General features: G+C 39.7%; 1 protein-coding gene across 1 annotated transcript in view; it reads left to right on the top strand.

Annotated features, from left to right (window-relative positions):
* The first annotated feature begins 702 nt into the window (after positions 1-702).
* kcnq5a (potassium voltage-gated channel, KQT-like subfamily, member 5a) overlaps positions 703-11,768 on the top strand; it is an 83,881-nt gene continuing 72,815 nt past the window's right edge. Inside the window, exon 1 of the mRNA XM_035531887.2 lies at positions 703-1,474. Coding sequence (XP_035387780.1) covers positions 1,110-1,474 — 365 coding nt within the window. The 5' untranslated portion in view covers positions 703-1,109. The remainder of the gene's footprint in view (positions 1,475-11,768) is intronic.

Genomic DNA, 11,768 nt, shown 5'->3' with positions numbered 1-11,768 from the left:
ATGACTCACAAATGGTCAGTTAGTAGATCAGAGGGGGAAAAGATCAGAAACGCATGTAACGTTACATTTATCCATATCCGAACGAGCTTTTATTAATGTGCTTCTTAAAAAGTAATCCATCCATTGAGAGAAAACTGTGCTACTTTCACAGTGAGTAACGAATTAGAAATTACCCGAGTTATAAATGAATTACAGTCTAACCTTTTTTTTGTGGTGTTTCTTGCGTAGAAATTAACGTCAAGAAGTAATTAGCTGCTATAAAACAGAGCGGTTTAAAAAAATTGTTTTACATATGCTAAATTATAGAGCGGAGGATTCACTTTGGATAGTTCCCTATAGACGTGTTGTATTGTTTTAAAAAATGTTATCTGCTAGTTATTCGGTAACATTTTATTAATCCATAACTTAAATGGCTACCGTCAGTGCGACCCAGCCGTTTGCTTTTTAAGATGACATAAATGGGCATGTGCAGAAGGATCGAATTTGTAGTGTTCACATTAGAATACGATTTTGGGTACATGCCTGTAAATCGCTTCCGCCCTACCTAATTTCTTGTGTAAATTACGAGATGTAACATAACCTTGCGAGGTTCTATACAGTTTTTTACAACAAATCTCATATGTCTAGAGAGAGCAACAGCTTTCTTTCAGTTCGCTCCTAGCAGTTGATCAGTGTTTGAAGCGCCTGTTGTAGGCTGGAGTGGAATAGCCTATCCTCTGCACCCGTAGTCAGAGGGAGGGAAAAAAGCTTACGTTAATGTCAGATGATGCCCTCCCCTCACCAAATTTCTACCACTGAGATGGTGACACTTCTTCAGAACTCCAATTTCGAGGCGGCGTGTGCAGCTTGCTTTAAACCATCTGTAATTCAGTGAGTTTCATCGCAGGCTTCCAGCAAGTAAACCGGATGTTCGCGCTTGTCAGCAGGTGAAACGGCGCATATGATGATCTTGTAGTTAGGCTATTTCTAATAAAGACGAACCATTTGTAAGAGCTGTCTAATTGTGAGTAAATCTCTAGTTGTCCACTCGGAACTTCTACACTAAAACTTATTTATATGTGCGCATTCCTGGTGCCAAACTCGCAATTCCAGCGGCTGCTGGTGATGCCATGCCGCGCAACCACAGCGGCGATGAAGTCTGTTCTGCGCTCTGGATGAAACCCTCCCCAGGGCGCCGCACACAGAATTATGGACTCAAAGATGTTGAATCTGGTCGTGGGGCGATGAACAACGCGGGCAGACCAGTGGACGGTTTGCTGTCGGCTGGATGCGGCTCCATGCCTGGCACAACAGGTGCATCAGGAATAGAGAACCTGAGACGAAAGCAAGGCGCCCGCCTGAGTCTGCTTGGAAGACCGCTCACTTACAGCACGCAAAGCGGACGGAGAAATGCGCGTTACAGGAAGCTCCAGAACTACCTCTACAATGTCCTGGAGAGACCACGGGCCTGGGCATTCGTGTACCATGCGTTTGTGTGAGTGGAGCACCTTTCATTTACGAATTTGCACATGTTGAGTTTTCTGATTATTCATAGGTTAATATTAATCCAATTATTTATCATTTTCTTGTTAGCCAGGAAGCTCTTTTATACTCAAATTTATTTGCAGATTTACTGATAAATTATGTAATTCTGAGTTTGTAAAATTTGTTTCTTACAACACTTCTTACACCATTGACAATACTCTGTAAGTTGTAGCTTTGCCTGTTAGTAATGATTCTAATTTGGCCCCTGTGTACATGCGGGAGGAGAACAAGATCTGTGAGAGGTTTGGCCCTTGTAGTAATAAATACACATTCTGGATTGCCTCATCTCAACAGCCGGCAGCTGTGTGAGAGAATGTTGTCAGCTTTTGCTAGACTCATGCAACATCTCTTGTAATGGCCTGTGCAAAAAAAGTGAATTTACAATCATATTTCAGTGTAAGTACTTTTAAAAGATAGGGTAACATTAAATATTATATTCCTTTCACTAGCCTTACAGTAACGTGTAGTAAGGCTTTTAAGAAGTACGAGCGTAGCTCACTCCTAAGGTTGTCAAGGTGTTTATTCCACATTATACACATGATAGTGTACTCACAAAGTAAAATTAACAGTCTTGAATTAACAACTACAATGTTGAATTAACACTTACGGGGTTAATTTAAGTACAAATGAGTTAATTAAACACATGAGATTTTGCTTTGCTTTTTTTTTATCACTTTGCTCTTTTTTTGCCACTGAAAGGAAGAAATTTCACTTCCTGCAAAGCTTGATGTAGAGCAGTTTCTCCAGACTGCTGGATGATGTGCCGTGCAGCAGTGTAGCGGGGGCTGGGAGCTGTTGCCCGGATGGTACGACTGTTGTACTGACAGGGGCTGCAGGGCAGGATGTTGTTGTTTTATTTGTGCAGACAGCACAGCTGAGGTCACAGAGGTCAAGTTGTTACATCTGCGCAGGCCACAATATCCCACAGTAGTTAGAGGCTCACAGAACCTCACACATTTTGAGCACTTTTAAACAAAAACTGATCTCCTCTGTTAGTAAAGGAATTACAATTAATATAAAGTTAACAAGAGATGAAACAAAATACTGTGGCATACCTGAGACATTATCGAATAAGATATTCATTCTGATTATAATTTAGATTTATTTAGACTATGTGTATAGTATTGCCAGTAAGATATATTCATGCTCAAAGCTGATCTTTTAAAGCACTGGAGCAGTTATATGGTTTAGCCTGGGTTATAGGCATAGCATAGGAAGTCAATCATACATCAAAGAGAAAGTACTACTGCTTTTGTTTGTCACAGCTATACTTCAGAGCCTTTTGCACATGTAACACATATCAAATTAGTCATTTAATTTATATATTTTATTATGCTTATTGGAATTGTGCTGGTTCAGGCTGAGCGTGGTTACTTATTAGCTTCTCCACTTTCAGTAGCGCAAATGAAAGGTTAATTCACTGATAGTATGTGGAAGCAAACAGATTTCCTGAGAATTCCATTCATTTCAGTCAATTCCATTCAAGACTGTGGCCTAAAACATCTAAAAAATGAGAATTATGTCTATGTATAAGTGTGTACTGAGAGTTGATTTAACATTTTTCTATAATCTACTCAAGAAAAAGACCCACTTTTTTTCTTGGATAGAGTATAGAAAATAAATGTACATAACTCCAGCTATAGAACATGAGTATTCCATCAAGTACATATTGGGGTTTTGCACTTTCATAGTGTCCACATGAATATGAACCATCAGTGTTGACCTGGACAAATAAAAAGAAATTTTTAGATTTAAAGATCATCACTCAAGTTAACTGACATGTTTTTGTAGTCAAAATTATGAATTTTTTCATTACTTTCACAAAATACACTGAATTCTTGTTTCCACCTTGGTACAATATATTAGGTTTATAGAATGTGTTAGGTTTATATTAGGTTTATAGAATGTATTCATATAAATGCTATATATATATCTTCAAAATTCTACAATGAAATGCTTATTGAGATATGTTTTTGAAAATCATGGCAGGAAGATATGTCTACTAGAAATGAGAATATTGATTTTATGAGCAAGCCTTTAAAAAAAGCATGTAAATTTTTATGGTATACAACAAGCTTCTTGATTTTCACTGCATTACTGTAAAGTCCATCACCATATTATATTATGCTGCATACTCTGAATTTGGCAACTAGCCTAATGTGTTTTTTATAAGGTTTAACTTTTTTTTGCTGTCATCTGAGTTCATCATTTAGTGCGCATTATTCTTTTGTCTTTTATAGTCTACACCTCATGTATGGAGAAACACTAGATGTCTTTTCGCATTGACAAAAAGCTACTTTAAGAGGTGATATCACATTTCTTTCAGTTTCTAAAAATCAAGCTACCATCATTTATAATGTGCATTTGGCCAGCTGGGCCAAAGATATGTTTTGTCGAACAAACACAGACCCGCACAAGGGAACTGAAACCAGCCAAATCATACCAAAATGACTTCATGAAAATAAGTGAACCCTGGCCTGGCTCGACGCGACACTGAAGGATTCTTCACTGACAATTAATAGAATTCACTGTGGTGCACTTAACGTCAGCAAACTGAAGTTAAACTGCATCAAAGTGCACTCATTCAATCTTTTAATGCCTGCCACAACCTACAGCTGAGTACATGTTTCTAAGGTTAAAGTCATGTGCTTGTTCCTGCTGCAGCTTCTCCTCCCATTCCTGAGAACAACACGCACACCTGCCTCACACACAAACCCAGAAGAATGATCTACTTATTTGGATCTGATGTGCACAAGAATCTTTCCAATTAGAAAAAAATCCTGAGTTGAAACCTTTCCAGCCTCTTGGGCCCACTGACGGTAGCCGCCAGATCATCAGCATCACTCAGCAAAGAATCCCAGAATGAACACTCTTGAATGAATAACCCTTTCCCAGTTGGGAAATAAAAACAGTAAAACTTAATTCAACACTGTAAGAGTTAATTGAACACAAAGGCTTTTGTGACTTAAAGTGCTTATGAAGAACTCTTGGGTACTTATGTCATAAAAGGTCGACTCTATGACCATTGTTTATTCCAGCCATTACACCTGCTAAAAACAGATCTTCTTTTTAATATATTCCCAACCAAAGGAACAAGAATAGGGGGAGTTGGAAGGAACCTTTCCCTCCATGTCTCTTTACCAAGCCAAAGATAACGTTCTCATTAAGCATCAGGTGCTACGGCAGGCTGCAGTCTATATTTGTGTTATGTCGGAGAAAAAGAACAGTTGAACGTGACTTCATTCATTTTAATTGAGGTAAAAGTCCTTTCGTTTCCCTATTCTGTGCTCCGTTGTGGGCTCCGGTTTTTCTAGGTAAGAGAACAGGATATCCTGCTGGCATGACTGTACTAAGTTGACACTGAGTTTCTGAGAGTGATCTGCGCTGTGTGCTGTTCTGGTGGCTGTTGGGGTTCCCACCTCTAGTAGTTTCTTCCCTTGACTGCTAGTCAGGCAGAACGAAATACTCCCTTGTTCTGCTTGCACTCAGGAAAGTGTCTCACTTCATGCTGAACCAGGTGGCTAGGAAGAAGATATTCCACACATGAATCAGCAAATGAACTGTAGATATTTTTGGTGTGCGGTGTCAAATATGATCTGATATTGAAAGCTAACTGCACGGTATCGTATTGAAACAATTTTGACATTAACTGACACCATTTTGCCTGAGTCAGAAAAAGATAGTAAAGGTAGATTTATTCACAAATAGAGTTTATTAAACAATTGTTAAACAAGCAACTGATGGATGCAGCTTACTTGTTTGTAAATTGCCTCATATTATAAAGAAGAACAAATGAGGTTGGATGAACTGGGCATGTAGTCTCATTACACTCATTACATCATTCTGAGTGGCTTTGCTGAGATTCAGACTGGCATTCAATCAGCATCATATGATAATAAATGGAACAATTATGGTAATAACAACGACCAAATGTGTAAATGCTGGATCCAGAAATTAAAAACAGTGCAATTGATTGGAAAGGATTTTGCTCAACACCCATTTGCAAGGCATACATGTCGAAAATGTTTGAAACTAAGTCTTAACTCAGGCATAGTTGTCCAAGGTTACTAATGAAAACCAAATTGAACCAGTGTGCCATCTAACTTTTCCAAAATCAATAAAGATGAGAATGTGTTAACTGTGGCAAAACTGAGGGTGATATCTACTAGCATTGGGTGCTGGATTTAGAAGTTCATTGGGGTGCCATTAATTGTGTAATGGGTTTTTGAGAGTAAAAAAGCATTTTTTCCTTCATACAAGCCTTCATTTTTTTTTCCTTCATTTTTTTTCTAATGCATTTCTCTCATCCGTTTAGCAATTGATCAAGTTTCTAAATACTGATATATTTCATGGCCTTTCTTTTCTCATTATTTCTGAGAGTGTAATAATTCTATTCTGGGACACAAGGAACTTTAGCGGACATGAGGCTCTGGGTATTAGAGGACACAGGGTTCTGGATATTAGGGGACACAGGGTTCTGGGTATTAGGGGACACAGGGTTCTGGATATTAGGGGACACAGGGTTCTGGGTATTAGGGGACACAGGGTTCTGGGTATTAGAGGACACAGGGTTCTGGGTATTAGGGGACACAGGGTTCTGGGTATTAGGGGACACAGGGTTCTGGGTGTTAGGGGACACAGGGTTCTGGGTATTAGGGGACACAGGGTTCTGGGTATTAGGGGACACAGGGTTCTGGGTATTAGAGGACACAGGGTTCTGGATATTAGGGGACACAGGGTTCTGGGTATTAGGGGACACAGGGTTCTGGGTATTAGGGGACACAGGGTTCTGGGTGTTAGGGGACACAGGGCACTGGGTGTTGGGGACACAGGGTTCTGGGTGTTAGGGGACACAGGGTTCTGGGTGTTAGGGGACACAGGGTTCTGGGTATTAGGGGACACAGGGTTCTGGGTATTAGGGGACACAGGGTTCTGGGTGTTAGGGGACACAGGGTTCTGGGTATTAGGGGACACAGGGTTCTGGGTGTTAGGGGACACAGGGTTCTGGGTGTTAGGGGACACAGGGTTCTGGGTGTTAGGGGACACAGGGTTCTGGGTGTTAGGGGACACAGAGTTCTGGGTGTTAGGGGACACAAATGCAGATGTCATTGGATAGGTACAAGGAGTCTAGTGACTGGCTTAGCGAGTTACAATAGAAGAGACCATTAAATAAACAGCATCCTTACATAAGCATTCTCACAGAGAGATAAAGCATTTCCTATGGATCCAGTCACATGGTGCAAGTAGACTGCAGGAACACGGGGATGTGCAGATGCAGGAGCAATGCTGCTAATGTAAAATGTCACAAGTCTTTCCAAGCACTACATAACAACGGAAGTGCGTGCCACTCTATGGCAGTTATTTAACCATGACATCTTTGTGCACTCCTACCATGTATCCTGTCTTGCGTGTGGTTGGGTATGAGACTGGAACAAAGCCTCCGCTTTAACTGATTATTAATGTACCCACATATGATGTCGAGACCCATGAGCATTCTGGGCACTTTGACGTGATGATTACCTTGACTTTAACCAGCCCAGCCTCGTTCTTTCTTGATGGTTCCCACCACTATCATAGTCAAAACATGTCACTCAAAATAAAACACAAGTTGTTATTGCTCACAGTTAAAAGGTGTATGGAAATCCAGCACTGGCTCTCCTTCAGTGGAAAAAGGTCTGAGATAAACTCAAACAAATTACAGATCATGAAAAAGTGCAAAGAGAAGGCAGTAAACAGGGTGTCATGCCTGTGTTCTTTAGGGAGTATGAATGGCGGAAGGAAAAATTTTGAAAGGGAGACTGTTTGATCACCTCAGAGGCACCTGACATTACACAGAGCTAAAATGCCCTGGGCAGGGCTCAGCTCATTTCTGGCCCTGGAGAGAGTAAACAGCGTGGAATCAGCCGTTTCTGAGCAAAACTGGTCATTCTCGCTATAGTTGCAGTATTGTGTATTTTTTGTTGACTGACATTTTTAAAAGAAAGAAATGTATTAATAATTTGCCATAGGTCATATCCTCACTGTTACGTATGATGTCTCTGTTCCTAAAGAGATCTTGTAATTTAATCCCTTATGCTTATATTGGTTAGTTGTCTTAATGTAGCACGGAAGCTACCCAAAGATGGAACACTCATTTGAATCAATATTGGCACTGGGTCTTATAATAGGGGAATTATTAATCAATAACAGTTGCTCACAGCAACCATATCCTGTTGTCTTTCTTCTAATAATGTCCCAAGAAATGAGAGGTCAATTGATTGGGGTCAGTTAGAATTACAGTTGATCTATCTCTCATTCCATGGGCAATTATTAAAAGAAAGACAATAGGATATGGTTGCTGTGAGTCATTTAATGTTAGCATAAGGTCTTCAGGATTGTACATAAGTCTCATTTACGTATGCTGATCGGATGGTGTGTAGCAGGAAAAGCTCAAGTGTTAAAATCCCACCTGCAGTGTTTATATATGGCCAGCTGGACACAAAATAAACACTGTAGAGTAAGTTTAACACGGTAGGTGTTAATTCAGTACAGGTTTTTGCTGTGCAGCCTAGATGTTTCATCAGTGTTAGTCATAGAGAAAGTCCATTACGGTGTCTGGGATCCGATTCATGGAGACACAATTGTTTTCTTAATTGTTTTCTAACCAGCCACAGCTTTTACAGCTGAGGCATAACACTGAGGTTCCTTGCCCGGCATTGGTGGAGCCGTCGGGAGGCATGTGGAGTCGTCAACCTGCTTCATCTGTCATTTCCTTTCATCTGTCTCCTGTCTTGTTTGTCATCAAGACGCTCTTCTGATGCTGTTATGAAACGGTTTCGCTGTGCTATTTTATTGCACCATGTGCTTGTTTCACACTTACACACTCTTATGTACTGCATTGATCACAACCTGTTTGTGTTGCAGCAATCAGTCTTGTAGCTAATTGAATGCTTTTCTGATGCATCCCCATTTGCTGCCCAGATATTAGCATGAAAGATCTCATATTGCTTCCTGCTTTTACCCTTTTTCCTATAGAACACTATAAACCTTGGTGGGGCACCAGGGTTACAAGAATGCAGTCTTAATGGATCTTACTCTGATAAAATGCATGTTTTGACACCATTCCCTGCTTTGTTATAGAGCACTAAAGGTGCAGGCTTGGGTCGCATGATGCCAGTGGTTAGCACTTAAAAGTGGTGATTCATCTTAGAAATTAGATTTCTCTATCTCCCCTCTCTCTCTCTCTCTCTCTCTCTCTCTCTCTCTCTCTCTCTCTCTCTCTCTCTGTCTCCCTCTCTCTCTCACTCACACTCACACTCACACTCACACACACACACACACACACACACACACACACACACACACACACACACACTGTCTGTCTCTCCTCTGTTTTAAGGCTCTCTCCCTTTTTATGGTGTTTCCATCATCAATATTAAGTTATAGGCTTTGGGCTCCCAAATACCTGACTGAAGTGCATTACTGTGAGGCACTTCCTGTTGAAGGTAGTTCTAGGGAAGCTCTCCTACAGCCCTTGGCTAAAATCACCTATGAGACCCAGTGCTCTTGCTACTTACTCCATGCACACTTTAGACTTGTACAGTCACCTGGCACTTTATTACGTATACCTACCTTATAGGTGCATTTTATTCATATACAGTAACTGATTCTAAAGCATTTGTTGGCATGCACAGCTTGTCAGCCAGCCTCTGACCTATTCATCACTGATCAATTTCAGCACCACTGCTGACTGTATTATGTAGATGGTGGGCCATTCTCACCACAACAGATATACTAACAGTAACGGCATGGTTGTGGGTGTTGCGGTCGTACAAGTATATCAGGCAAAGCAGTATTTCGAGATTTTGGAAAAGACTTAGAAAATTGTTGAAATTTGTTAGAAAGAGTTGGAGGATTGTTAGAAAAAAAATTTATAGGCTATAACTGTAAACCTACAAGGTGTTTCTAATAAAGTGGTGTTTCTAGTAAAGTAACTGGTGAGAGTACACATCAGACTTCATGGCCGATTTAATTTTGACTTATGTTCAAATTAAATATTAAAATAGTCTCTCTTTTACTCTCTTTAGCAAGCTGGAAAGAATCAAAAGAGTCATGGCATCATGCACCAAGCCTTTTTATTGGTGTTTCAAGATTCTGCTTTTGTTGTGGTGTTTTTGCATATACTTCCTTTGAAGTACTGAGCTGAAGGAATCTTTGCACATGTGCAAGCTGCTAATGAAATAACCTTCCAACTTTTCTATTTGTCATCAGAAACATCAGTATTAGCTTCTTCAGGCTGGATTGTTGCCCTTTGTGATCCATTTCATTGGATGCGTGATGAACAATAAAAGCATTTTAAGTGACTGCCAGAAAACTTGGCATTGTGTCTTGAAGTGGATGACCTAAATAATTTGACCCTTGATTTATCATGTGCCACATACCACATAAACATACTTATTGTTGTTAACAGACTCTTTTTGCTACTTTTGTGAGTAATTTTTCCCCTACCATTTTAATAATCTCAGATATATAGTGTTTGTTGGTTTCTCTCCTTGTTCCATATCTTTGCAGTCTTAGTGAACAAAAGTCTCTATTCATGCAGTTTAAGTTTGTCAAGGCAGCATTTATATGCTTTGGTATTGTTATTCCATCAAAAGTTCTAGAACTTTTCAAGCCACCTTCAACAACCATTCATATATTATTCATCTCATACTCACTTTAGTTGTTCCTGTTTTGGGACCAATTGGCCTTGTGGGTTTTTTTTTTTGTTTGTTTGTTTGTTTGTTTGTTTCAAATAATTTATCTACAGACTGAGTTTATGACAACTTGTTGCAGTCACCGTGAAGCTGACATGAAGTTTCACAAACTTCCCTTTCTAGATTGCTGCATCTTTTTGTGCAACCACCCATGCAAAATCACGGAGCCTCAATAAGTTTGGAGAAGGAAGCTAATCACTCGTCCTTGCTGTATAAATATGTAGTTCTGAATGAAGCACAGTGACTTTTAGGGTTGTTAAAACATACATTAGACTAATGAGTTTCATTGAAAGAGGTCCATTGCTCATAAGATGTTTTCTTATTCTTACCTGCTGCATGTCTAGAACTCTGCAGAGGTGTTCTCAGTTTACAGTGTATTTACCCAGCAAATGACAGTCAGAGTCTTAGCAATATGCCTCTCTTAGTCCAGGCCCTGTAGTGCCAGCATTATTTTCTCATTCACTCATTCACTCACTCAGTTATTCACACAGTCACTCTCTCACTCGCTCATTCATTTATTCATCGAAGGCATGATAGCACTCCTTCAGTGTAGTCTTTTTATGACAGTAATAGAATTTGTTTTATACGATAACATGCAAGTGTTCATGTTATTTTATATAACCCTAGATTTACAAGTGCAGTAAATTGTATTACACTTTTCATCACTTTGTAGAAAAGGGAGGCAGCTTCAGAATTATTATGCATGTTTTTTTTTTCAGGTTTAGCCAGACAGTCTCCACCTGCAGAATTCTCAGCCTGTATCCTGCAGTGGCATTTCCATTTGACACAGTTTTACTGTGCAACTGAATTTCTTTAAATATTAATAAAAATAGTTCATGTTCCAACCTTTTGGTTTTCTATCTCTAAAACCTTTTGGAGTTTGTTTTTTGTGAGTAGACAGTTATTATTTTTTGTGATCATGTTCATTCTAAAGCAACACTGTTGTACACTTTCCTTAAAAATACTTACAGAACATAAAAAATAAAAATAAAAATACATTTATTCACAATGGTACTAACTATAAGTATGCTAACAGTTACTCTGAGAAACACCAGGCAATTCTGGAGCTCATAATCTCACGCTATTCCAGCCAAACAAAATCAGCTCATATTAGCTATTGCAAAATGTGGACAGATAACACTACTAAATTCCATGAGCAATACTCTGAAACCTCTGAAACATGTCCATTTCTCTTCAGCGGGCTCCGTTCAGAGCCCCTGTCTGACTTAGAGCTCTTAGTGAAGGCTTGAGCCCAACTGCCTGGAGCTCTCGCTTATCAATTTTCTCTTTCAGTGCTGTGGGTCTCAGGGCGCTCCGAAATAATAGATTTGTCCCAGCTGCCGAGATGAGCTGTTGGTGCTTTGTTTACAGGAGAACCTTTACGCTTCTGGTATTTGGTGCAAACACTGAGTCTTACTGAGAGTTTGTCCCCCCAGTTTACTAACTGCTGCATGCACTTAAAATTGATCTCATGCATAATGGGCATAAGTTTGTTTGAAGAAATGCTCT

The sequence above is a fragment of the Electrophorus electricus genome, chromosome 12 (genome assembly GCF_041902795.1).
Source record: "Electrophorus electricus isolate QZ-2024a chromosome 12, ASM4190279v1, whole genome shotgun sequence".
In the NCBI taxonomy this organism is placed as follows: domain Eukaryota; kingdom Metazoa; phylum Chordata; class Actinopteri; order Gymnotiformes; family Gymnotidae; genus Electrophorus; species Electrophorus electricus.
The sequence above is the reverse complement of the archived record's forward strand: the minus strand, read 5'-3'. Positions and strand labels throughout refer to the sequence as shown.